Raw genomic sequence first — 27,042 nt, 5'->3', positions numbered from 1 at the left:
TGACGACGACGTGAGCCAATACACTGTCAAAGGATTTAGTTCTGTTAAGTTCTGGATTACTTCTGGTTTAGTTCTGGTTTAGTTTTGGTTAAGTTCTGGTTTTGTTCCAGTTAAGTTCTGGTTTAACGACACGTTAGCCGTCCGTGCCTCTCTCTGTGCTGTGAGCGCCCCCTGCTGCTAACACAGAGTCTCTGTGTTAGCCAACATGGCTGCAAACATAAACTGATCTTAGCCACTTAGCATTTTTAAAAACAACACTGTAGCTAGTGTCCGCATCACTTTAAAGATGCTAATGCTTGTTCCAGGTAAAGGTGTTTACCTGAGCTACTGTTAGCATCGCTACTATTAGCATCGCTACTGTTAGCATCGCTACTGTTAGCATCGCTTGTTAGACTTTCACTTCTTCATTGGTTTACATAGAAGTCTGCCCTCTGGTGGTGAGTTAAGAAAAAAACAGCTGTGTTCACATGTCCACAACATTTAGCATTGATCAGTATTGATCAGCATTGATCAGCATTGTTCAGCATTGATCAGTATTGATCAGTATTGATCAGTATTGTTCAGTATTGATCAGCATTGATCAGCATTGATCAGCATTGATCAGCATTGTTCAGCATTGATCAGCATTGATCGGCATTGTTCAGCATTGATCGGCATTGTTCAGCATTGATCAGTATCGATCAGACTGTTCTTCACTCTGTGATGGTTTTTAATCTTCAGACGTTATGTAGAATTATTTAAATATATTTAAAAACTGAAAAATAGATTTTCACTTTCACCAAAACAATGTGTGACCTTTGACCTGCAGCATATGTCTCACTCACACACACACACAAACACACACACATGTGAGTGTGAACAAAGCGACGCCGTCCTGCAAATAACTTTATCAAACAACAACAGCAGCGACGACGACGGCGCTCTGAAAACAATGGCCGCCCTGTGAGTCGGCGTGAGTTTGGCTCGACGGCGGCGAAATATGTTACGACAACATGTTTTCATCCTCCAAGTGAAGGAGAAGGCGACGCCTCCACTTCTCACTGAGCGAGGAAACACAAGTGCAAATGACTCACAAGTGATACACACTTAGAAAAAACCTGCCACACACACACACACACACACACACACAGCGGTTCTGATTTGGGATTAAAAACCTAAAAAGGAAACAGAAGATTTCATCTCAGACGTCTTGAACTGTCACATGACACTTTCGTCTCAGCGAAGACACGAGGAAAACTGATTTAATCCGTGTTTAAGACACGTCACTTTAAGTCTACGATATCTACGTCACATGATCACGTCTTTATCTCACACACTTTACAACAGGAAATTGTGTAAGTGTGTGAACCGCTCACTCACAAAGTGACCACACGAGGCAGCAGAGGACCAGCAGCTCCTGTGTCCCTGCAGCTAAAATCACTGATCACAGCTGAACCTGATTGACTCGTTGGTGTGAGTATCACATGACTTCATTAGTACTTGAGACAGTGTGTGTGTGTTAACAGCTGCTGATGACATCACTGTGGTTTGGTTAATGATGGGGGCGGAGCTGCAGGTACAGATGGTCGAGAGACGACAGTTACAGACAAACGTCACATGACACCGATCATTGAACGTGAATCTGATGATGATTGTGTTCATTTGTTTTCCGCTACGGCTGTATTTGTATTATAACTGTACTATGTGCTGTGATGTACTGTGATGTACTGTGTACTGTGTACTGTGATTTACTGTGATGTACTGTGATTTACTGTGATGTACTGTGATGTACTGTGATGTACTGTGATGTGCTGTGGTGTGTACTGTGAGGGTGTACTGTGATTTACTGTGATTTACTGTGATACTGTGATGTGTACTGTGATGTACTGTGATTTACTGTGATGTACTGTGGTGTACTGTGGTGTACTGTGATGTACTGTGATGTACTGTGATTTACTGTGATGTACTGTGATGTACTGTGATTTACTGTGATTTACTGTGATTTACTGTGATGTGCTGTGATGTGCTGTGGTGTGCGCTTGATGTGCTGGGATGTGCTGTGATGTACTGTGGTGTACTGTGATGTACTATGATACTGTGATGATTTACTATGATGTACTGTGATGTGCTGTGATTAACTGCTGTGATGTACTGTGATATTACTGTGATGTGCTGTGATGTACTGTGATGTACTGTGATAATGCGGTGATGTGCTGTGATGTACTGTGATGTACTGTGATGTGCTGTGATGTACTGTGATGTGCTGTGGTGTGTACTGTGATGTGCTGGGATGTACTGTGATGTACTGTAGTGTACTGTGATGTACTGTGATTTACTGTGATGTGCTGTGATGTGCTGTGATGTACTGTGATGTGCTGTGATGTACTGTGATGTACTGTAATGTACTGTGATGTACTGTACTGTGATGTACTGTGTACTATGATGTACTGTGATGTACTGTGATGTACTGTGATTTTGTTGTACTGCCTTGATTTACTGTGATGTACAGTGATTTACTGTGATGTACAGTGATTTACTGTGATGTACTGTGATATTACTCGCGTGTACTGTGATTTACTGTGATGTACTGTGTACTGTGATGTACTGTGTACTGTGGTAACACTGTGATGTACTGTGATTTACTGTGATGTACTGTGATGTACTGTGATGTGCTGTGATGTACTGTGATGTACTGTGATGTGCTGTGTACTGTTGATGTACTGTGATTTACTGTGATGTACTGTGATGTACTGTGATGTGCTGTGATGTACTGTGATGTACTGTGATTTACTGTGATGTGCTGTGTTATGTTATCCTTGCTAAAACCTAAAAAAGACGCCGAGCCGTCCTCCTTCCAACCTGGCCTTTCAAAATAAGAGCCAGAACTGTTATAGAAGAAGAAATACTCCATTTTAAAACAACTACTTTTTTTTTTTTCACATCACGCACACACGCACACACACACACACACCTGTGAGTCCCTGTAGGTGTGTATTAGTTGTGTTAAAAGGCCGCAGGGAGGTAGTTAACTGTTGACTCAGGGGAACGAGCTGCGGTCATCATTAGTGTGAGTAACATCTGAACACACACACACACACACAGCTACAGAACCAGGGACAAACATGGAGGCGTCGCCACGGTGACGGCGACTTTACCAATGCTTCTCGACGCAGAAGCCTGACACTGGTGTGACATCATCGACCATGAGAACAATAAATAAACAGAATATTGTTCAGTTGTTTTACTTTTTAACAATCAAATCATTATCATCAAATATTCAGAAACTGTGTGTGTGTGTGTGTGTGTGTGTGTTAATTGTGACCCGTGGGCTCAGTGTGAAGTCGTCGTATAATTATCTGTGTAATTGTTGTGTATTTTGTAAAGTGCCAGATCGTTTAATTCAGGATTAGCTATTCTCACCTCCAACGGCTGAGGGCGATGCTCACACACACACTCACACACGCGCACGCACACACACACACGCACGCACACACACAACCCGTGTGTCCCCAGTGATACCCAAAGGTGATGCTGCTGCGATATTCATGAAGCAAAGAGAGGTTAAACCTCACTGTCAACTGATGTCTCTCTCTCTCTCTCTGACACACACACACACACACTCACACACACACTCACACACTCACACACTCACTCACTCACTCTGTCACTTTCTCTCCTGCGTGTCGTTCTTTTTGTTCTCTAACAGGTCTGAGATAAAGAGGGTATCAAGTCACTCGCCCATCTGTGACACGCACACACACGCACACGCGCACACACACACGCACACGCGCGCACACACACACATACACATAAAAGTACATCAGGTGTGTGAAAACAAAACAATGAGAGCACAGGAAGTGGATGAGTAAGAAAAGCGAGCAGCCATTTTGACAGATTAGAAAACAACAATGGAAAATCCACAGCGTAAACACACACACACACACACACACTTTTACTGTGTGTGTGTGTGTGTGTGTGTGTGTGTGACACTGAGCTCTTGATCTTCTAAACTCACAAACCTCAAAATGACACTTCCTGAAACCCCAGACTAAGCGAGGTGTGTGTGTGTGTGCGTGTGTGTGTGTGTGTGCAGGTGTGTGTGCGTGTGCATGTGTGTGTGTGTGTGTGTGTGTGTGTGGGTGCATGCGCATGTGTGTGTGTGTGTGTGTGTGTAGGAAACTCTTAAACTGACAGCAGTGAAACTCTATCTCGTCTGTGATCGACCAGTTCTCAGTCACACTCCTGTGACTTAACTCAAGCAGAGCCTGGAGCCAGAAAATCACACTGATGTGTGCGTGCGTGCGCGTGTGTGTGTGTGTGTTGTGTGCATTTAAATCACTTAAGAAAAAGTTTTAAAACAGAGTCACCACACACACACACACACACACACCTAATACAAATTAGACTTGTATTTGGAATCTGCAAGGTTGTGTTTTAGTGTGGATGAACAACCTCAGACCTTCATTTAGAAAACTGTGAGACATCAGCGTGAATGGAAAGAAACTGAAAGTTATCATTTGAAAACTGTGACGACGTGTTTTAATGTGGACAAACATAATCTTAGACTTTTATCTTGAAAACTGTGACATGTTTTAATGTGGACAAACACAATCTAAGACTTTTATCTTGAAAACTGTGACATGTTTTAATGTGGACAAACACAATCTAAGACTTTTATCTTGAAAACTGTGACATGTTTTAATGTGAACACAATCTTTTCTTGAAACTGTGACATGTTTTAACAAACACAATCTAAGATTTTTATCTTGAAAACTGCGAGGTAATATTTCAGCGTTGACAAACATTATCTAAGACCTTTATCTTGAAAACTGTCATGTTATATTTCAGTGTGGACAAACATAATCTAAGACTTTTATTTTCAAAACTGTCAGGTTATATTTCAGCGTGGACAAACATAATCTAAGACTTTTATTTTCAAAACTGCAAGGTTATATTTCAGCGTGGACAAACGTAATCTAAGACTTTTATCTTGAAAACTGTCAGGTTATATTTCAGCGTGGACAAACATAATCTAAGACTTTTATCTTTAAAACTGTCAGGTTATATTTCAGCGTGGACAAACGGACAAACGTAATCTAAGACTTTTATCTTGAAAACTGTCAGGTTATATTTCCGTGGACAAACATTAACTTAGACTTTTATCTTGAAAACTGTCAGGTTATATTTCATGGACAAACATTATCTAAGACTTTTATCTTAAAAAGTGTCAGGTTATATTTCAGTGTGGACAAACATAATCTAAGACTTTTATCTTGAAAACTGTCAGGTTATATTTCAGCGTGGACAAACATAATCTAAGACTTTTATCTTGAAAACTGTCAGGTTATATTTCAGCGTGGACAAACATAATCTAAGACTTTTATCTTGAAAACTGTTAGGTTATATTTCAGCGTGGACAAACATAATCTAAGACTTTTATCTTGAAATCTGTCAGGTTATATTTCAGCGTGGACAAACAGGGACAGATCTTTTTGGACGTCGAGCGTTTTCAACAGTAATAAGAAGAATAACAGAATGATAATCTTTATGAAAACGACCAACGACTGGCTTCTCCTTCATGTGGTCACCTGCTGTGTGTGTGTGTGTGATTTCCCTCTCTGCCCTGGAGCCATTGAGCCATTGTTCTGCGCTGCGTGTGTTTCTGTTGTGGCAGGTTTTACAGTTTGGGCGTGTTTGTCGTTCACGGCGTTTATCGCTGACCTCATCATCGCGAGCTCTCGCAGGTTTTGTTCGTCTGGATCCAAACGCTCGCGCTCATCAGCGACGCCGTCACTGTCACTCAGGTATGTTGATGGATGGCATCAGTGACTATTTGTGTCAGATGAGTTTTAATGGATGTTTTAGGGTGTAATTTATGGACACTTGTCAGGACGGGTTCACACATGGAAATGTCAAACTTCTCCTCCCTGTGAGGAAAGAAGAAGCTGCTGCTGCTCAAATAGCTGTTATTATCCTCGGCAGGTATGAAGACCTACAGCCCAGTTTCCCTGCGCTCACACCTCTTAGGTAATTTCCAGACTTTTCAAAGACGACACAGTCTGTACATTTACTGTCAACATATATCATTACTTTTTATTTTACTTTGACGCTTCCTTCCTGTGTGTGTGTGTGTGTGTGTGATCTGTGTTTTAGTTTCATCTGAAAATCTAAACGTTTGTGTTAATGAAGTCTTTACAGTTTCTGTCATTCACTCATTCACTCACACGTTCATACAGTATGTGTCCACCACTTACTCTGCAGGGTCGTGTTGTAGCAGGGACAGACTTTTCTTCTGTTTTTGAACAACAGAAACTGGGATTATTTTCTTGAAAACTGAAGTTTTGTTTGAGTGTGGATGTTTCTTTCATTGCGGTCAAATAGAAAGTGAGAATATTTTCTTGAAAACTGAAGTTGTGTTTCAGCGTGGAGAAGTTTTAGTGTGGACGTATAAAAAGTGAGAATGTTTTCTTGAAAACTAAAGTTGTGTTTTAGGGTGGACAATTTTTAGTCTGGACGTATAAAAAGTGAGATTTTTTTCTTGAAAACTAAAGTTGTGTTTTAGGGTGGACAAGTTTTAGTCTGGACGTATAAAAAGTGAGATTTTTTTCTTGAAAACTGAAGTTGTGTTTTAGGGTGGACAAGTTTTAGTCTGGACGTATAAAAAGTGAGATATTTTCTTGAAAACTGAAGTTTTGTTTGAGTGTGGATGTTTTTTCATTGCGGTCAAATAAAAGTGAGAATATTTTCTTGAAAACTGAAGTTGTGTTTCAGCGTGGACAAGTTTTAGTGTGGACGTATAAAAAGTGAGAATGTTTTCTTGAAAACTAAAGTTGTGTTTTAGGGTGGACGAGTTTTAGTCTGGACGTATAAAAAGTGAGATTTTTTTCTTGAAAACTGAAGTTGTGTTTTAGGGTGGACAAGTTTTAGTGTGGAAAGAGAAAGTGAGATTATTTTTAACCTTGCAGTTGTGTTTGTGTTTCAAACATGTAACGTTTAAACAGTTGGGGAAGAGAAATAACAGAAAACAGATTTCAAGCCAATTCACACACACTAAAGGAGGAGAATGTGATCTGATCTGATCTGACCTGGTCTGGTCTTATCTGATCCAGACCACTTTAGACAAACACCTGTGCTAACGGGGCCATAAATCACCACCTGGGTTGCTCGGACACACCCTCTGCCCCTCCCCCTCCCTCTGCCACAGGTTTAGTACTGGAAGTGGGTGGAGCCATCAGACAGCTGCAGACAGGAAGTGAAGCTGACATTTATTTATGGAGCAGAGGAAACGAAGTCAGAGACGATTGTTATTTTAAATTTACTCAGGAATTATGACATTTTCCTATTTTAAATAATAACTGCAATGACGATGATGATTGTGGGCGGAGTTAACTACAGAAGAGTGTAAAGTGTTTCATTACATTAACTGAACTCAAACTCTTCATAGTTTTCTGTCGTGTTCTATCACTGTTGATGAAACTGTTATTACTGTCAATAAGAATGAAGTGGTTATTGTGAATAAATGAATGAATGAATGTCAGTGAAATCAAACGTGTGTGAAAGTTTGTGACAACGTTTCTCTTTGATCTCAGAGGAAGTTTAGTCCACAACTTCAGTGTTGACATGTGTGTGTGTGTGTGGGGGAGGTCGCTCAGGTGTGTGTGTGTGTCTGAGAGACACTCCCTTTGTCTCCAGGTGTGTGTGTGTGTGAGTTTCTGAGGGACACTCATGCATTTCTTCTCCTCTGAGTGTGTGTGTGTGTGTCCCCGGGCTCTTCCTGTAGCAGTGTACATTTCCTCCCTCAGGTTTTTTACATGTTTTAACTGAAGCCTCATGTTTTTTTTCCCCAGTGAAGACAATTAGTCACTAAACGCCTGGTGTTTGTTTACTCACTCATTCACTCAATCACTCGCTCACTCGCTCGCTCGCCCCTTGTGTTTACAACCCGCTCACTTTTGTTGTCCTCGTCAAACCTTGTCGTCGACGTCGAGTTATGTGTGATGTCCTCTCTCTGGGCTTTGGTGTGGGAGAGTGAGCGGTTTTCCGTCTTTGTCTCTTGTTTTGTTTGAACTTTGTTTTCTCTCGGTTTCTTTGTTTCTGGACTTTTCTGAACAGAGTTTCTCCCTCTCAGCTCTGTGTAAAGGTTTCACCGACTCCCCTAAAATGAAAAATATGACTCGATTATAAAGTGACACCTCACATATTCATGTGAAACGTACGGCGGTTGGAGGCTCAGCGGGGAGTTGACCGGGACGCTGATGGACGATGTGTCTCTACACGACCTCCATCGTCACACACGTCTCTGTGTAAATGGCGTCTGCATAAAAAAAAGCATATTCCAATAAGTCGCTGGTGTCATGTCCACATGTCCACAGACATCTGAGAGACAATGTGAAGTGAAATTTACTGAAACGACGTCTTCAGAACATGTTCACGTCTTTATTTCACTGTAAAAAACTGATGTTTGAAAGCACTCACTCTCCCACACCAAAGCCCATAGAAAAAACAGTGATTTTAACAATATCACACACAAAGGAGCTGTTGAATAACAGTAAGAACAGTAAGTTAACATCCACGAGTTCTAATGTCTTATTTTGTCAATTCGGCTTTTGAAATCCTTCATTCAGATTGACCGCAGTGACACAAAGTGACCACACGAGGCAGCAGAGGACCAGCAGCTCCTGTGTCCCCGGCAGCTAAAATGACTGATTTTCTCTATGGGCTTTGGTGTGGGAGAGTGAGTGGTTTTTTAAATCAGTCATTTCTCAAACACGTTTGTTTACCGGGTTCAAAACGATATTGAGCGTCACAACTGTTATAAAAAGTGTGTTTTCTTTTAAAATAATAAAACATCATTTGTGTACAGTTTGTCTTTGTTGTTTGTGACATCTGTTCACGTAATTACTGCCGTTTCCTCTGAAGGTGGTCACACCACATTCCACACACACACACACACACACTCACGTCTCTCTGTCAGTGTCTCTGACGCGTCGTCCAATCAGCTGTCAGCTCTCTCTCCGCGGCACTTCCTGACGTTTCCCCTCTGATGATGGAGCGACTGTTTCTGTGACGGTTTGTGAAGAAAACTAAGGAAACGAGAGCAAAGTGATGACACACACACACACACACACACACACACAAAGTATTTTAAAGACATCGTCTCTTGATGGACGCCTGAGACGCGTCACAGTTAATGTTCGCTCTGATTATATTTCATGTTTTCACACATGTCGAAGCTTTAAATCACAGCATACAGAACTGGAAGATAACGTTGTTGTTTTCCGTTGGTCCACACTAACAAAAACCTGCAGTTTAATATATAACTGTTAGTCCACACTGACACAGTTTTCTAAATAAAGGTCTCACTTTTAGTTTGTCCATGCTAAAATACAACTGACTACTTCAGTTTTCATCTACACTAAAACAGCCTCACAGTTTTCAAAGTAAAAGTCTTAGTTTCTGTCCATCCACACTAAAACGGCCTCATAGTTTTCAAAATAAAAGTCTTAGTTTCTGCCCATCCACACTAAAACAGCCTCACAGTTTTCAAAGTAAATGTCTTAGTTTCTGTACATCCACACTAAAACAGCCTCACAGTTTTCAAAATAAAAGTCTTAATTTCTGCACATCCACACGAAAACGGCCTCTCTGTTTTCAAAGAAAAAGTCTTAGTCTCTGTCCATCCACACTAAACCACAACCTGGCAGTTTTCAAAATAAAAGTCTGCACTTCACTACAGTGTGGATGTAAACAGGATTAAAACAATCTTCTACATAATAATAAATGTTATTTGAACTTTATTTTGAAATGTTTTAGTCTGTTTGAGCGTTTGTTTTATGTCTTTTATGATGAAAATAATGAGCTGGTGTAAAGTGAAGTGAGAACATGAAAACCTTCACTCACTCTCAGACACGACGCCACAGCAAATCTAAAGACTCTTTCACTCTGTAATTGGGCAAATTCTCGTAAATCAAAGTTGAATTTTAAGAGGGAACTCCCTGGAAACGCCTGCAGGGGGCCCTGCAGCCCGGGGGGGCCCTGCTGCCGCTGCGGCCCTGCTGTCCCCGCCCCCTCGCTGTCAGTCAGCGTGTCGGAGCGCCGGCCGCCTGCAGTCGTTCATAAACGGTAATTTATGTGTTTGTGGAGGACAAATTGCTGCAGGAGGTGAAGCGTTAGTTTGACAGCGACGTGTTTTCACCTGCAGCTGCAGCAGCTATGCCAACAATGTCACAACCAACACCGCCGCTGCACCACCGCGGGCCACAAACTCAGCCTTTAACAGGGAGGGCAGGGGAGGCGGGGCTACTGAGTGACTGACAGCCGCTCAGGTTATCGTGGACGTAAACGGTCGTTAACTGGACTCGTTAGAAAACGTGAGTGACGTCACACAGGTGTGTGTGTGCGCGCGCAGTGTTGTAACAAAGTACAAATACGTTGTTACTGTACTCAAAAAAAATCACGTATCTGTACTTTACTTTGTTATAAATAAATAAAATCATTTATTTTGAAAACTAGAAGGTTGTGTTCTAGTGTGGATGGACACAAACTTAAGACATTTACTCTGAAAACAGAGAGGCTGTTTTAGTGTGGACGGACAGAAAGGGAGACTTTTATTTTGAAAACTGTGAGGCCGTTTTAGTGTGGATGAACAGAAACTAAGATTTTTATTCTGAAAACTGTAAGGCCGTTTTAGTGTGGATGGACTTTCTACTTTTACTCCACGACATTTCCTCAATAAATGAATATAAATTCATTCATTCTTCTGTTTCCATATTAGAGATTTGTTACGCACAAACTAGCGCCCCCTGCAGGTCATATAAACATGCAAAAAACAACAAACAATAACAACACGGATGCTTAAAGTGAAAAAAGTGCTTATAATTATTGTAAATAATCATATTTGTGTGAATAATACACTTTAAATATGCTGTAATGTATTTAATTATTACTGATTATTAAAAATGAATCTATAACAACTGTAAAGGACGATATATAAAATAAAATATAAATATAATTGACTAATATCTTCTAGTTATAAAGTATTAATTTATATGATGATTTCAACTGCGTTTTCATTAAAAATCAATCACTGACTGTAAATGAAAAGAATCTCAGACAATAAAAGATATTTTTTACTTTTAATTAAATTAAATCTTAACTTTTAACCAAGTTGTAAATGAAAACATTTAATTAAACCTGCGAAATCTGATTAATCCACTGTTAATGTGTGTGTGTGTGAAACCTGACGATCTGCGCTGATAACAAACAGCACAGCGCCCCCCAGTGGTCTCACACACACACACACACACACACACACTGCAGGAGCCGCTGGTTTTCTGGAGATGTTCTGCTGCCACAGATGTCACACTGTGAGAAACATCACGAGGTCAGAGGTCGACACACCTACTCATTACCTCTTGTGAGTGTGTGTGTGAGAGAGAGGGGGGGCCAAGACATTTAACCACAAGTCACAACGATGTGTAAGAAAAAAAAATATATAAAAACTGGATGGAAAATAATCTGCACTGGTGTTTGTGTTCTGCCTGTACATGCTGTGTGTGTGTGTGTGTGTGTGTGTGTGTGTGTGTGTGTGTGCGTGTGTGTGTGTGTGTGCGTGTCTTTTCCTGTGAAAGAAAATCTGTTTGATTCAGTTCAGCAGCTTCCAGCAGTGAAGCAGCCAATCAGAGTGTGACAGACAAGTGAGAGTCCGACCATCTGTAGGTGGACTGGTGCCGACACACACACACACACACACACACACTGCACTGCTCCTTTAATTATGTGCGTTTGATGCACTTTTGTTATTAAAGAGACGATGATAGAGGAAGTCGGTTTAAATCTACGACTGTGAGAACAGCACTCACTCTCCCACACCAAAGCCCATAGAGAAAACCAGTGATTTAAGCGGCTGCTGCCTCGTGTGGTCACTTTGTGTCACCGAGTGAAGTCTAAATTAAATATTTTAAGAAGCCGAATTGTTAAAATGAGACATTTGAAGTGATGGTTGTTCACTTCCTGTTCTTCAACAGCTCCTGTGTGTGTGTGTGTGTGTGTGATGTTAAAATCAGTGATCTTCTCTATGGGCTTTGGTGCGGGAGAGTGAGCGCTTGACAAACTTCAGTTTCCTGTTCCAACAGCGAGATAAAGACGCTCTCTGACACAGTTGCTCCCTCTTGTGTTTTATGAATCCTCCAGTTTATCTTTTATTTTCTCTTAATTGCTCCATAATAGAAACAAAGCCCCGCCCACATTCATTAGCAGAGGCTGAAAATGAAGTGTTGGCACCACATGTGCTCTGAAGAACCCTCAGCATCTATAAACACGTGTGAACCTCAGACTTATTACTATACAATTTCCATTATCTTGCGTGACTGCAGAGATAAAGAATTATAATTACCGGGTGGGGAATTAAAGAATTAGCAGACAGCTGCGGAGCACAGAGGTGTTTCCAGTCTTTTCTCTCCTCACCCGTCACAGTCACCTCCAACAAAAGGTGAAAATTGCACCCAGGAGGAAACAGCTTTGTGGGGGAAAGGTGTAGATTCAGCCCCATCCTGTCTTTGTCTCGTCCCCAACACAAACCCACCACTGTGTCGCCGTGAGAGCAGCAACAGAGGGAGAGGGTGAGGGCCGGGCCCCCGGGGGCCCCCGGGGCCTCGGCAGCGAGGCAGATATTCTCCCTCGCGCTCGGTTAAATCGACGTGGTTACGTTTAACTCTTCTGTTTCATGCCTCACTGCTGGCACTCCTGTGATGTGACTCCGCCCCTCGCCATGTGACCCTTGGAGAGGACGGAGGAGGACGAGGGTCACCTCGTGAGTGTGGACGATGAAGGCAGAGATCGTCATCAGGAACAGACTCATCATTAAAGCTGACCTCTGACCTCTGACCCATCACTGAGGTCATCATCTGTGACGCTCACCTGTGTTTACCAGCATCATTCCTCCTCCTCCTCCTCCTCCTCCTCCTCCTCCTGACTCACAGCTGCCTTAAGTCACGCACTGGACACAACTCATGAAGATGACGAGGAGACGAGGAGACGAGGAGACGAGGAAAGGAGGAACCGTCCAGATGAACGTTAACCTTTGCGTGTGACGAGAGATTTTTCTGAAGACGTTTACTCTTTTCTTCACACACTAGCATTAACACGAGATGAACGGTGAATGAATGAATGAATAAATTAAAGTCTTCACAGGATGAAAACATCCACACGCCTGTTTTCAGATGAAAATCATCTGACACATGAGCGTGTGAACGTCAGTGTGAACAGGAAGTACATTTTCTTTCACTCTTCCACTGCCACCTGCTGGAATTATGCAACACTACATAACCCAGTCATCGTAGACTGTCTCTTCAGTCTCATCCTCTCATTTCCCAATATCATCTTGTCACCCCCTCACCTTATCCTCTCATTTCCAGTCTCACCCTCTCATCTCCAGTCTCACCCGGTCATCAGTCTCACCCTTTCATCTCCACAGTCTCACCCTGTCACCAGTCTCACCCTCTCATCTCCAGTCTCACCTCCAGTCTCACCCTGTCATCAGTCTCACCCTTTCATCTCCACAGTCTCACCCTCTCACCTCCACAGTCTCACCCTGTCACCAGTCTCACCCCTCTCACCTCCACAGTCTCACCCTGTCACCAGTCTCACCCTCTCATCTCCACAGTCTCACCCTGTCACCCACAGTCTCATCTCCAGTCTCACCCTCTCAGCTCCACAGTCTCACCTTTTCATCTCCAGTCTCACCCTCTCACTTCCACAGTCTCACCTCTCATCTCAGTCTCCCCTGTCACCAGTCTCACCCTCTCCACAGTCTCAGTCTCCACAGTCTCACCCTCTCCTTCCACAGTCTCACCCTCTCATCTCCAGTCTCACCCTGTCACCCAGTCTCACCCTCTCACCTCCACAGTCTCACCCTGTCACCAGTCTCACCCTCTCACCTCCACAGTCTCACCCTGTCACCAGGTTCATGTAAACACAGAGAGAAGAGGGCGTTGTTGTCACATTTATGTCATAAACAGCGTCGTACAGTCGAGTGTGAGCAGCACATGACGACAGCAGAGAACTACAATAATCTAACACAACTGAGTCGGACCAGAAGGAATAATCTGACCAGCCTTCACCAGATTAATAATAATCCTCATTCTTTGGCAAATTCAACATAAAAGAGAAAATAAAAAGGGAAAAATATCAAAAAAACTTTTCTCTTCGTTTTAAAAACATCACAAATAACCAAAGTTTAGTAAAAAGAAAACCGCGATGTTTCAGTGTTTCGTCTCATAATCTCTGCTCCATTTGCACAATCCCAGATTAAAATAAAACACTAATAATAATAATAATAATAATAATAATAAAAGGTAAAGTTTGCGTTCACAGTACCAGTGTTTCTGTCTCCACTGTAACAGACTCTGATGTAACAGTTCTGACAGATTATTCATAATCTGAAGGTCTTAATCCACCATCACAGTTCACGGTGTAAGCCGTGCACTCCTCTGTGCCGTTTGGTTCGCTCCACAAACATAATCCAGACATAATCCGGTCTAACCCAGCAGACACCAGGGCGTCCGGTCCTGCTCACACTCCAGTTTGGTGTTGATGACGGTGCACGGAGCGCCGCTGATGCTCACTTCCTGTCTGGACTCCACCTGGTACCGCAGGTTGGTCAGCCCCCCCTCTGGGTCCACTTTAAACTGCTCCTGCGGGGGAGGAGGAGGGGCAGGGGCGGGGTTGGGGGCGGGGTGTAAATCTGGATTTTGAATGTGTTTTGAAGCATCAGAAGTTTTAAAAACATCAGTTGTCTCCTCGAGCGTCACAGCGAGCACTGACACAAAATGGCTGCCAGTGAGAAAACAAGTTATAAAAAACCCAACACATTTTATCCATTTGACGAAAGATAAAATATATATTTAAATAAGTTTACGATGTTTTAAGAACGTGGTGACGGCTTCTGTGTTTCCTCGTGTACTGGCCCTTTAAGAAAACTCGTTTCTCTCCTGGTCTTTGATTTCAAACACGAGCGCGTCTGAAACGCATTTCATCGTCACCTCCTCTCACACCTTCACATGGTTCATATTCATACGTTCATTTACAAATCTATACGACTTGAGTTTAACGTTTCTTCAGCGCTCACTTGTTGTTAAATGGTTTTATTTTGGACTTTATTTGAGAGTGAAGCGTGCGACGGTCTGTACCTGTTTCTGAGCGGCGACTCGCTTCTGGTCTCGTTTCCTCCAGGCCGGGTCGTGGATGTGCAGGAAGGTTTTATATCCCGTGGTGATTCCACTCGGTCTGAACAGCTGCAGAGGAAAACACAGACACACGGTGTCACCTGTGACGGCGAGTGACGGCGACCGACAGCGACTGACAGAGACCGACAGAGACCGAGGTGCATCCTCACCTGCAGCTCGGCTTTCCTCAGTCGCCTGTAGAACTCGTCGTCTTCTCGGCCCCAGCCCCAGAACCTGTTTGACATCCCGTTACACTGTAAAACACAACAACAACAACAACAATAACACACGTGTGGGACAATTCTATCATCACAACAATCAAATCTGCTGTGAGCTGCACATTTGTCATCAAACAGCTCCATCTGGTGGAGACTACACATCACTACATCATGTTTTCACAGTAGAAGCTTCTTTAAACTAAACCTCTGCAATTGATTTAAATATTATAATACTAAATATAATACAATAATAATTATAATAATGTTAAATATAAATTAAATTGAGTTATGTGTTAATTATCGATACTTGCTGCCATGGATGGATGAAACAAATGTGTGTAACAAACAAGACAAAAGTCTTAATGATGACATGAGTGGCTTATGTTTGGCCCTGGAGCGCCCTCTACTGGTACAACTTGTGAGCACAGTGAACGTGAGGTCCAGAGGAAGAAAATAAACGCCGTTCGGTTCATTCATTCATTCATTCATTCATTCAGTGTCAGTACCATGTGGTAGTGCCTCTTGGTGAGCAGCAGGATCCCTCCCACGTAGGTCTTGTAGTGGTAGAGCGGGTGCAGCTCGGGCGAGGCCACGTGGAACGGCCCGTCCTCGGGGAAACCGTAATCCAGGGCGTCGTTGAGCGGCAGCAGGTCCACGTCGTGCATCGCCAGGTAGTCGGTGTCGTTGCCGCTCTCCTGGTAACCCACGTTTATCAGAGACGCGCGGTTGAACCTGAAACAGAGGGAACCGCTGTCAGCTTCTGTGACTCTTACTTTGAAAAACTGCACGCCGACTGCGTGACGGGTGCTTCCTGCTCTCACCTGTAGTGGTCCACCTGGTTGATGACGATGATCTTGTGGCGGATCTTCTTCTTGTTGAGGAACGTGTGCATGAAGGGAACAAACACCAGCAGCTCCTCGAAGCGCTCTCTGAACGGGACGATGAGCGCCAGTTTGTGAGGACCCCAGGAGAGGTCGTCCACCGAGGACGCCTGAGCGTCAGCGGGACAGGGCGGAGCCTGCTGCTGCTGCTGCTGCTGCTGCTGCCGGGACAGACGTCTGTCCTCGTTCATGTCCCCGGAACAGCTGAGCTGCAGCCACAGCAGCGAGACCAGCACCAGAACCATGCAGAGTCCAAAGAGCTTGTAGACGGTACATTTACCAGACAGGAACCTGAAAACACACACACACACACACAACTGCTGAGAGCGCCCCCTGCTGCTGAGAACAAGCCTGACACACAGAGTCTTGAGTGCAGTTCCTCGTTTCTACTCTCAACCAAACAGCATTCAGGTTAGTGATCGTCAAACTGAGGTTTCCAAACTGTGTCAGCGACTCAGACGCTGCGACCACTGACTCGTTAACGGCTCGTGTTGTCATGGTGATGCAGTGTTGGATGATGGGAGTTGTTGTTTTCCTTCAGTGTTGATAACAGAGGGGCATCAAAAAGTCATCGTGGAATGACTGTCTCGGAAAATGCAGGTCCCCCATGTGGCACTTCAGAATAAATGACTATGACTGTATGTTGTCGAGGTGGACAGAAGGTGGACATTCAGGATTATCCTGATAATAGAAATTCACCATGTTGAATAATATGAATAAGTGAAAGTCCCCGAATCACAGTTTAGGAACCTCCGAGTGGAGACAACATCTACTCACTCCTTCTGTTTCCCATGAGGAACTTTAGAAGTTTCATTTCTTTAAAAAGCCAAAACACATCATTAGATTTGGTTAATGTTTTGTTTTGTTTATTTAAATGAGCATAAACATAATACGTAAACTCACCTCCGCTCCTCTTTGAAGTAGAGCACGGGTTTTCTTCTCGATGAATACATCATCTTTACCGGTTTCACTTCGGTTCTTTACGATCCACAACACCGACACACGAGCAGAGACGCAGCCGCGGAGGTGCTGTTGTTGAGCGGGGGCATGAGAAACGAAGCCCCGCGGTTAATCCCACTGGTTTTCACAGCTCCATGGTGTCAGAGATCGAGCCGAGCGCCGCCGTTAATCTCGGCTAATAATCCCCGAACAGAGCGGTTCGGTTCCGCAGCCTGGGAACATCTGCTCGATACAATTATGTTTAAAACCAGAAAACTCGGACGGGGTTTGGCGTGTGTTAGCTTAGCATGCAGCCCCCTCGCATTAACCGTTACCGTACACGTAGCATGTAGCTGTTCACACACACCGACGCTCCGGGCTCACACTCCGACATCTTCGGCTTTTACGTCGTTTTATTGACCGACACCGACGGCCCGTTCTTACCCGAGCCCGCACGAACGCAACAGAACCGGAATAAAGACACCGGAACAATTTACGACGGTTTTACACTAAAGAGGAGGAAAAAAACACGAACACAAGTCGACTGTAGTACGGTACAACCCGAGGAACAGTCCGAGGGGGAACAGAGGCGCTTTTGTAATAAATAAGGTTCCTATTTTTCAGTTAAAGGGACAGTGCACTACTGTTGCATCGGAATAGTCGATACATACACACATTAACCCAACGGAAATGCATTTAAACTACGGAAGAGGATTAGGGCCAGAGTTAAACGGAAGCAAATGAGGCTTTGAAGTTGAAATATATATATATACATATCTCAAAACATTAAAGTAAATGTAAACTAATAAAATAAATAGATTGTTTACATGTATTTTAAATCTTTAAAATCAGAATGTTGACAAAAAATGTGATGAAATTTGCTGATTTCATTATAAAATGGGTGAGTTCCTGTTGACTCAATGTTTGAGAAACAAAGGTCTTTGGTTATTTTCTTAAAGAACAGAAGAGACGTAAACATTTGGGGTCAAAGGTGACAAAACTTTATTTCAAGTGCAACTTTCCTGACAGATTTCATTGACAGAATCTCTTCAAAATAAAATAAAAATGAACCTTCACCGCTGATTTAAAGTCAAAGCCAGGGAAACAGAAACAGTTGAACACAAAAACCACCAGAGGAAAAACAAATAAAAGATTAACTTTATAGAGGTTTTTTTTTTTTTACTGCAGAAGCTGCTGCTGAAGTAGTTTTTCAAAATAAAGGTCATTAAAATCAGCGTGGACGCAGAAAAAGTGGATTTGACTGAAAACATACATTCAGTTTGGACACAAACGAAAAAAGAAAAGCTTCACTCAAATGAAAGTAACAAATAGAATCACAGTGACATCACATCCTCCTTCACCAAACTGGATTATGACCGATCATGTGACACTGAAAACAAACAAACATCTGCTTTAATCTGCACAAGTTATAAAAATGTTCTCTTGTTTATCATTTCCTTTAAAAACACACGTTTTTAAACATCTTCACTGATCTTTATTCATTCTTTGTTACATCTGAAAATATGCTCGCCCCGCCCCCCAAAAACTATAATAATCTGATTATAATCTGAGGACTCAGGACTCTGAGACTCAGACTAACAAAACCCAACTCTTCTTTCCGACATCTCTAGTGGCCAGTAACAAACATGTTAAACACAGACAGACAAACAAACATGTTAAACACAGACAGACAAACAAACAAACATGTCCCTCACAAAGACGCGTGATATGACAGCTGTGTAATAAATAGCTCCACATGTTTTTCTGTCGTTGTGATAAACGGATGAGGAAAAACAACAACAACAACAGTCTTGATGACGATGATGTTGGATTTTTCTGCGTCGTGACTCCTCAGGAGTTTTTACTGCATCCATCAGTAGAGATTAAACACACACACACACACACACACTCTACACCAGTTTCTTGGCCTCGAAGAAGCTCTTGAGATGCCTCATCTGCCAGATGCCGATGGCGACCAGGATGAGAGTCTGGACGATGGACCACCAGAGGACGCGCTGGTTTGTGCTTTCACTGGTCTGACGGAAACGCTCCTCACGGTACTGAGAGGAAACACACAGACAGCAGGGGGCGCTCAGTGACAAACAGCCGTCACAGTGTGGACAAACACTTGGTGGTCATGTGACGTGTGTGTGTGGGCGGAGTTACTGACCCTCTGGTAGTTCTGTTCCTTCTGGATCTGGTCCACCTGCTCCGCCAGCTGTCTCACTCTCAGCTGCAGCTCCGTCAGTTTGTCTTTGGCAGCGATCTCCGCGTAGTTGTTGGCGTGTTCTCCCACCTGGATGTCCAGGTGAACCCTCTGCAACACAACAGCGCCCCCAGCAGGTCGGCGGGGGAATCACGTGATCAGTAAAACACAAAAATACACAAACAGAATACAAGATAAAATCCACGCCAATGGCCGCAGTAACATCTCTTCTGTCAGTTGACCACTGGGGGGCAGAGCTGTGTGTGTGTGTGAGTGCGCTCACCAGCATGCCTCCAGCAAACAGGGAGAACTTGGAGGAGTTGGAGTGCAGACAGATCTGATGTTCTCCCGGTGTGTGCGACGTGAAGGTGAATCTTCCCTCTGAGCCGTACTGACGAGACAGAATCACCTGCAGGAAACAACGTACAGGACATAATCTGAATACAGACACCACAATAATCTGATTACACCCAGTGAAGGGATTGTAGCACACAAAGAAAGAAATGAAAGGGTTTTTAAGATCACGTCACACATTTTATCTGAGGGAAACGACCCGTGTGCAGCTTTATATCCACATGTAAAGTATAAAAACATACACACATTATTATTATTATTATTGTTGATAACAAGTCTTACCTTGTCATCGGGATCTTTGACTTCGACAAACATGCCCAGCCCCTGTGTGGCAGGAAGATACTCCTCCCTCTGTTTGTCGTACAGCTGAGTCCTGTAGTTTCCTGCACAGACCCACAAACCACTGTAACTCACTGTCTGTCTGTCTGTCTGTCTGTCTGTCTCTGTCCGTCCCGTCAGGACCGCTACGATTTCTATGCTCATGTCAGGTCAGCGCAGACATATATCGGATCATCCTTACTGTCTCGTCTCTGACGCACTTCAGTTCACATGTAGGTTTTAAACCACAGTCCGGTGTCAGACTGGGAACCAGAGACCGGGTTCACATCCCAGCTGGTGAACGATACATACGTTCACCAGCTGCACAACTTATTTCCACGGGACTCAAACTCACAGTCAAACTCAAAATGATGAAATCTGGGAAAGTTACATTGATCACATTCCTAAATTCATCATTTAATTATATATAACATTATCTAAACTAGAAGTTCAGTGGCCCCCGGGTCATTTTGAGTTTGAAGCCCCTGTTTTATTGACTTATACCTATAAGTGTTCTTGTACGTGTACATATTACATACCTGTAAATATTACTTTATGCTACCATGTTATCTGACTCCACATGTTACAGAATTTGTTCATTTTTTCGACTCAGGTTTGATTCCAATGCCATTTAAAACAGATAATTGTGACAATGTAACTAAAAGTGTTATAAAACAGTGCATTCGTGTGTAACTTTGACTGTTAAAACGTCACTGAAGGCACCATTAGCCCCCGGGAAAGTTTACATTAGGAAAATGAGCCATTTAAAAACGTTTGTACGCCTCTGTTTTCAATCATTAGCGTTTTCAGTGACAGTTTCTCTTCGTATTTACTGTTTTACGGCAGTTTTACGGCACTTTAAAGATCGTTTCCATGTATTCCTTTAGCTTCAAACAGGAACTAACTTCATGCTAATGCAGTGTCAACATGTCTAAATACACAAACTAAACGCAAAGTGTCACATTATTCACGCATTATAACGGTTTATGTGCGTGTTGAGTGATGAATATCATTAAAAACAGCACGTGAGCGGCTGTTTGTCACTTTCTCAAAGACACGAGCACGACTTTAGCTTTAGCTCCAGTTAGCCGGTGGCGCTAGCGTTAGCCGTGGCTAGCGTTAGCCGCGGGACACCGGCGGACACTCACCGATGATCATCGTCTCGTCGGGAATCTCCTCGATGAAACATTTCTTCTCCGTCTCACCGATGTGGAAATAAAGCGACGAGACGACGCTGTAAAAAGCGCTGAGAAGGAAAAACGACAACACACTCTGCTGCTTCATCCTCATCCTCATCCTCTCACACACACACACATACACCAGCACCGGGACTCACCCACTGCGCATGCGCACCCACTGCAATGCCACGTAACCCATCGTCCCACTGTGGCCAATCAGCGCGGGGCAGGAGCATGCTGGGAGTTGAAGTTTAGAATAGAATAGAATAGAATAGAAAATACTTTATTAATCCCTTGCGGGAAATTCTTTCGTCACAGCGCTCCAGTGTACAAAAGTAACGAATGTTGTAACAGCAATTTTTTTGGAAATTACAAAATTACAAACTATAGGAAGAAGTAGGAGTAAACATAAGATTAAAATTACAAAATTAAAGAATACTATTAAAATAAGAATAAATTTACAGAGTTAAAAATACTATTAAAATAAGAATAAATTTACAGAGTTACAACATTTCCAGAATATACTTCACAACTTGTACTTCCCCCTCCCCCCATATTAACAATATATACAGAGGAAGTATAAGCCTATTTATCATATAGAGGAATTGTACAGCTTAATGGCCACAGGCAGGAATGATTTCCTGTGGCGTTCTGTGGTGCAGCGTGGTAGAATAAGTCTCTTGCTGAATGTGCTTCTGTGGCTGGTCAGCACATCATGTAGAGGATGGAGGGAGTTGTCCAGTATGGACCTAATCCTGGACAACATCCTTCTCTCTGACACTGCTGTCAGGGAGTCAATCTCCTCTCCAACAACATGGCTGGCTTTGCGGATGAGTTTGTTAAGTGTTAAGTGTTAAGTTTCTAACACGTAATTACCGTTTTCAGCAACGTAAAGTCCCCAAACGCCATATTTGGACTGATCATTTTCAATATCGTGACACGAACAGTTTTGGACAGTTTTGTGACGCACGTTTGAACAGAAATAAAGAAAAAGATGTGTCTAGAAACCCCTGTAGGGGGCAGCAAGTCAACACCGCGGCGGATTCGTCCACCAGGAAAGAAGGAAGAGAAGAAACAGCACTTCCGGCAAGCTGTTTCCATGGTAATCAAACATGGCGCCTGGTGAGAAACGCTTCTTCTTTGTGCTAAACAAGTGAATGCGTGAATAACTTGAATGATAATAATTACATGAACAGAACCGTGGGTTTAAAATGTGACCGTTAACGCGACATGTTCACGCGCGCGCGCTTAACGTTTAACAGCGTGACGTCACAGACGTCAGGGAGAGGTTCAGTTAGCCGTTAGCTAAAGCATTAGATCTGCTTTGTAACTCATTATTAACTCATTATTACTATTATTATTGTTATTTTAATACCACATTCATACATGTACACGGTATTAGCGATACTGTTACTACTATTATCAATGTTAAGGTTAACATTACTGTAAACTCTAGTATTATTGTTGTTCTACAGTCACGATTATCAACACTTTGTTTTTCTCTGCAGGAAACCAAGCAATCGTATCCTTCACTGAACTGATGTCTCTGTCCCTAACTGTCTCTGTATCTCTGAGTCCTCTGTCCTAGACTGTGTCCTCCTCAGCTCTCGTCCACTCCTCTGCAGCTTCTTCTCTTGTCTCTGAGCGTCCTCTGTCCTCGCCTCTGAGCGTCCTCTGTCCTTAACTCTGTGTCCTCCTCAGCTGTCGTCCACTCCTCTGCAGCTCCTCTTCTTCCTCAACAGCTGGTACTTTGCTGCTTTTTACGTGGCAGAGATTCTCATGTTCATATATAAAGGTGAGAGTGTCTCGCGTGGACGGACGTCGTCCTCTCTGAATCTGTAATAATCTGTTTATTCTCTGGATTATGACAGAACTGAACCGTGTGTGTGTGTGTGTGTGCAGGGATCATGCTGCCGTACCCGTCACAGAACCTGGTTCTGGACGTGGTTCTGCTGGTCCTCTTTGTCGCTCTGGAGACACTCAGGATCTTTTACGGTGAGTCCATCGATCACCGATCAATAACCTTCTGATCAGACACTGTGTTTGAGCTGAACTCACTGTCTGCGGCTCTGGTGCCACCTGGTGGACGTTGTCTGCAGTTGCAGGACCTGATGACCTGATGTTTTTCTGATCCAGGTTGGAAGGGGAACCTGTGCGAGCGTTCCCTGGCGTCGTGTGCGTCCGTCTTCGTCCTCCTCCCGTGTGCGGCGCTGGCCGTTTACTTCCTGCTGCTGCAGACCTTCGTGCTGAGACTGGAGTTCATCCTCAGCGCCGTCCTGCTCTGCTTCTACGGCTTGGAGCTGCTGCTGGGACTCCTGTCCATATCGTCCTTCTCCAGGTGAGGGGGCGGGGCTTCAGAAGTCGTCATCCTCCTGTATCTGGAAACATCCCCGTTAAACTGTTTCTGCTTTGTTTCCTGTAGAGCTAAAGTTTACTGAAGACAGAGGACATCACAGAGGACGAGGGACTGTCTGCTGTTTGTTCTGTTCATGTAAATAAAGTTTTTTTTGTAAATGCAAAAACAAGTTGAAATAAAACATTTTTATAAAGATTCAGCCTCGACGTAAGTTTATTTTTGTAAAAATGTGAAAGGTCAACGTGAACGTTTAGAGGTCATGTGACTGGAATGCCCCTCCCACTTGTGCATTTCGCTGTGTGGGGAAACAAACACGAACGTGTGGACGTTAACTTTCGTCCACTGAGCTACAGACGCTCACTCACAATAATTAACTGACGCTCTTTATTTATTTATGTCGTTTAAGTTTCACCAAAACTTTGGAAACATTTCACGAAACTCGTCCCGCGATCGCGAGAAAACCCACGATGTCAAAATATGCGGGAAAAGGAACAACTAAAAGTGACTTTCTCTAGTTGTTTCAACTAAATATGGTTTTTAAGTAAAACATTTGCATAACAATTTCTTCAAAATAAAAAATTAAAAATAAAAAAAGGCCACAGGATGTGATGTCATTCAGATCCAAGCCACAGTGTAGAATGTTGGTTTGTCTTCTTTGTGTGTTTGTATCGTCGTCGTCTTCTGAACTCTGAGCGGTGCGGTGCTGCCCTCTACAGTTCAAAGCAGAAACGATCTCTGGCAGCCTGTGCACAGAAGAGCAGCCTCACCAGCCCTGATTCTAAGATGGCCGCCACTCATACAAACGCCACGTTTCTGTATTTGCTAACAACAGCTAGCCAAGATACGCTCGCGTCAACGTTTTTTTCCCCCGACTTTTCAACTGGAATGCGATCGAACCAGTGGTGACATCACAGGGTACGTTTTTTTCTTTGTGTTTTTATTTCACAGTTTAATAAAAAACATATTTAGTCAAAACGCTTAAAAAAAGTCACAACATACGATTTCCGGTGGAATCTCACATTTATCGCGAGTTTGTTGTTTGTAATGTGTGTGTTTTCTAGAACACGAGCATCAAAGTCAACATTCCGCGTGACTTTGATGCTTGTGTTCATCGTGACAGAGAAGAGGGAGGCACTGACGCCGCGTCCCGGACGTCAACTGCCGCACAGCACCACAGACGTAGATGATCAAGTGCGGGGAGGACCGCGTGGACGAGATGTCCGTCATGTTCCCCACGACAAAACACTTGAAGCTCAAGAATCAAAGTCCAAACGATCAGGTCCTGAAGATGGTGCAGGATTTGCCCAGGACTGAGGACTGGAAACTCACCGTCTCCAGGAAGTGCTTCGACGAAGCCGTGAGAGAATTCGCCAAAGCTGAGAACGAACTCGTCGCCAAGTTGAACGCCGAGACGCAGAAAAGACTCAACGCGCTGAAATGCCAGATGGACGAAGACCACGCGTGCGTCTACAAGTCCTGCCTTGAGACATCCGTGAAGGACATGGACGGGATGACGGACGAGTACAACAAGTTGAGGAGCTTCGTGCTGCAGAGTGACGCCAGTTTGGACGAGCTCAAGAAAGAGCGGGATCGTCTGCAGCTGCAGGTCAAAGAGTTGACGGACAAAATCCACGGCATGGCGGAACAGGACGAAGCCATCATGGCAGCGGTGGACGCCAAAGTGGAAGAGTGGAAGCAAGTCTTCTCTAAGAAGGAAGAGGAAAGTCTGCGGTCCCAGGAGGACGTCCAGGAGCGAGACATCCAAATCAAGATGCTGAAGAAAGACAAAGAACTTCTCCTGGCCACGCGGCAGAGGAAGATGGAGGAGCTGAAGTCCAAGTTGGACGCTGCCGAGAGCAGAGCGGCAGACGCCGAGCAGGTGCTCAACGTCACAAAGGATCACGTTGAGGAGAAAGAGAAGGCGCTCGACGAGGCGTTGGTCCGCTTGAGACAGTTTGAATCTGGCAGCCTCAGCCTGGACGCGGCTCTGGCAGAAATCAAACAATGTAGTAATCAAATCAAAGACATGACGGAGGAGAAACGATCAAGTGTCGTCCTGGAGAAGGAGCTGAGACTTCTGGACGCCAAGTTCAAAGCCAAAGTGGGCGAATTGTCAAAGGTGAAGCAAGATCAGGAGGCTTTGCTGAGAGACTTCCTCCAAACCATAGGGACCAAACAGCAGGCTTCCTCGTGTGATGGTGACATCACAGTGGGCGGGATGGGGGACTGGACCTCAAACCCAGCTCAGCAAGTCAAGTCCCAAATACTGCAGCTGGTGGAGAGAAACCAGGACCTGAATCAGAAACTGAAACAGGCCCACGAAGAAACGACGAGGAGCTTCAGCCAGCTCAGTGACGCCAAAGAAAAACTGCACTCCACCTGCAGGAGTTTCTTCAAGAAGCTCGAGGAGAAAGAAGCGGCCCTGTCTGAGGCAGAAGACAACGTCAAGTCCATGGACAGAGTCATCAACGAGCTGCGAGGTCAGCTCTCCACTCCTTCCACCCGAGACTCCCTCCGCCACGAGGTGTGCCAGTCCGAGAGCCACCGCACTCTGAAGCTAGCTCAGCAGACCATCAAAGACCTCCACGGTCAACTCGACAAAAAGGAGAATGTTATAAAGAAGCTCCACAAACAAGCCGAGCAGAACCAGAAGGACATGAGAGAGAAGTACCGCGAGGAGCTGGGGAGGCTGGAGCAGAAGCTGACCTCACACATGGACTCTTCCCTCGGCTGCTTCAAACAACAGGCCCAGGAGCTGATGGACATGTCCACTTTTGAGGTGCCCAACGCCAAACAGCTGGAGCTCCTGAAGGAGATAGTGGACGAGCAGGAGTGCTCGCTCATCTCCTTAACAGAGGAGCTGAGGTTGACGTCTGGTGAGCTGGAGCAGCGCAGGATGACTCTGGAAACACAGGCCAAGAAACACGCAGACGAAGTGTCCATCACGGAGGCGGGTCACGCCTCGCAGGTCCGAGCACTGACCGATGAGGCCGAGGACCTCAGGAGACAGGTGGACCAGATGGAGAAGGAGATGAACGACCTCCGCGCTGAGGTGGAGGCTCAGAACGAGGCCAACGCTTGTGCCGCCAGCAACCTCGAGATCGGAAAACTCAAAGCACAGGTGGTCCACAAAGACAAGCAGATCAAGCGTCTCAGTAAGGTCCTGCTGGACATGCGGGCAGAGATGACGTCTGCCGCTGAGCAGCGAGTCCGAGCGGAGGCGGCGAAGCAACAGGACACGCTGAATGTCCAGCAGCTGATCGACAAGCACACCAAAGACCTGGAGGTGCAAGCACAAGAACTCCGGAAGGAACTTCAAGCCGTGCAGAAGTCTGAGAGGACGGCCAAAGGTCAGGCCAGCACTCTCAAACAGGAGGTGGACACCCTGA

The 27,042-nt window shown here is 44.2% G+C and overlaps 3 protein-coding genes and 1 long non-coding RNA gene across 5 annotated transcripts; 1 reads left to right on the top strand and 3 right to left on the bottom strand.

The window, feature by feature from the left end:
* Window positions 1-12,143: 12,143 nt before the first annotated feature.
* On the bottom strand, window positions 12,144-13,777 carry LOC122763022. Its single transcript, XR_006358834.1, has 2 exons — window positions 13,596-13,777; window positions 12,144-13,555 (listed from the first exon to the last, which is right to left on the bottom strand). It is a non-coding gene; the product is annotated as an uncharacterized LOC122763022 (long non-coding RNA).
* Window positions 13,778-13,968: 191 nt separating this feature from the next.
* b4galt7 (xylosylprotein beta 1,4-galactosyltransferase, polypeptide 7 (galactosyltransferase I)) lies at window positions 13,969-17,828 on the bottom strand. Of its 2 annotated transcripts, none has more exons than XM_044018142.1 (6): window positions 17,206-17,828; window positions 16,243-16,593; window positions 15,928-16,153; window positions 15,374-15,457; window positions 15,168-15,272; window positions 13,969-14,666 (listed from the first exon to the last, which is right to left on the bottom strand). In XM_044018142.1, the coding sequence occupies exons 1-6, from the start codon at window positions 17,256-17,258 to the stop codon at window positions 14,517-14,519; spliced, it is 969 nt and encodes a 322-aa protein (XP_043874077.1). In that variant the 5' UTR covers window positions 17,259-17,828; the 3' UTR covers window positions 13,969-14,516. The 2 variants fall into 2 exon arrangements, with proteins under 2 accessions (XP_043874077.1, XP_043874075.1); XM_044018140.1 differs by having other exon boundaries at window positions 13,969-14,672; window positions 17,206-17,827.
* Window positions 17,829-18,226: 398 nt separating this feature from the next.
* tmed9 (transmembrane p24 trafficking protein 9) lies at window positions 18,227-21,462 on the bottom strand. Its single transcript, XM_044018138.1, has 5 exons — window positions 21,268-21,462; window positions 20,084-20,184; window positions 19,731-19,856; window positions 19,412-19,558; window positions 18,227-19,301 (listed from the first exon to the last, which is right to left on the bottom strand). The coding sequence occupies exons 1-5, from the start codon at window positions 21,413-21,415 to the stop codon at window positions 19,152-19,154; spliced, it is 672 nt and encodes a 223-aa protein (XP_043874073.1). The 5' UTR covers window positions 21,416-21,462; the 3' UTR covers window positions 18,227-19,151.
* Window positions 21,463-22,385: 923 nt separating this feature from the next.
* On the top strand, window positions 22,386-23,820 carry tmem216 (transmembrane protein 216). The gene is made up of 6 exons (XM_044018139.1): window positions 22,386-22,419; window positions 22,806-22,819; window positions 22,999-23,092; window positions 23,200-23,292; window positions 23,434-23,635; window positions 23,720-23,820. The coding sequence occupies exons 1-6, from the start codon at window positions 22,410-22,412 to the stop codon at window positions 23,733-23,735; spliced, it is 429 nt and encodes a 142-aa protein (XP_043874074.1). The 5' UTR covers window positions 22,386-22,409; the 3' UTR covers window positions 23,736-23,820.
* Window positions 23,821-27,042: the final 3,222 nt, after the last annotated feature.

Source organism: Solea senegalensis, unplaced genomic scaffold (genome assembly GCF_019176455.1).
Source record: "Solea senegalensis isolate Sse05_10M unplaced genomic scaffold, IFAPA_SoseM_1 scf7180000016327, whole genome shotgun sequence".
NCBI lineage: Eukaryota > Metazoa > Chordata > Actinopteri > Pleuronectiformes > Soleidae > Solea > Solea senegalensis.
The sequence above is the reverse complement of the archived record's forward strand: the minus strand, read 5'-3'. Positions and strand labels throughout refer to the sequence as shown.

Excerpts from the sequence above, each read along its gene's own strand:
- b4galt7 (XM_044018140.1), bottom strand. The coding sequence starts at position 17,258 with ATGATGTATTCATCGAGAAGAAAACCCGTGCTCTACTTCAAAGAGGAG. Across the intron at positions 16,594-17,205 it reads TACTTCAAAGAGGAGCGGAG|GTTCCTGTCTGGTAAATGTA; the intron begins GTGAGTTTACGT and ends GTGTGTTTTCAG. Across the intron at positions 14,673-15,167 it reads GAGTCGCCGCTCAGAAACAG|GAGCAGTTTAAAGTGGACCC; the intron begins GTACAGACCGTC and ends CCTCCCCCGCAG.
- tmed9 (XM_044018138.1), bottom strand. The coding sequence starts at position 21,415 with ATGAGGATGAGGATGAAGCAGCAGAGTGTGTTGTCGTTTTTCCTTCTC. Across the intron at positions 20,185-21,267 it reads CGACGAGACGATGATCATCG|GAAACTACAGGACTCAGCTG; the intron begins GTGAGTGTCCGC and ends GGGTCTGTGCAG. Across the intron at positions 19,857-20,083 it reads TCAAAGATCCCGATGACAAG|GTGATTCTGTCTCGTCAGTA; the intron begins GTAAGACTTGTT and ends TGTTTCCTGCAG.
- tmem216 (XM_044018139.1), top strand. Across the intron at positions 23,093-23,199 it reads TCTCATGTTCATATATAAAG|GGATCATGCTGCCGTACCCG; the intron begins GTGAGAGTGTCT and ends GTGTGTGTGCAG. Across the intron at positions 23,293-23,433 it reads GACACTCAGGATCTTTTACG|GTTGGAAGGGGAACCTGTGC; the intron begins GTGAGTCCATCG and ends TTTCTGATCCAG.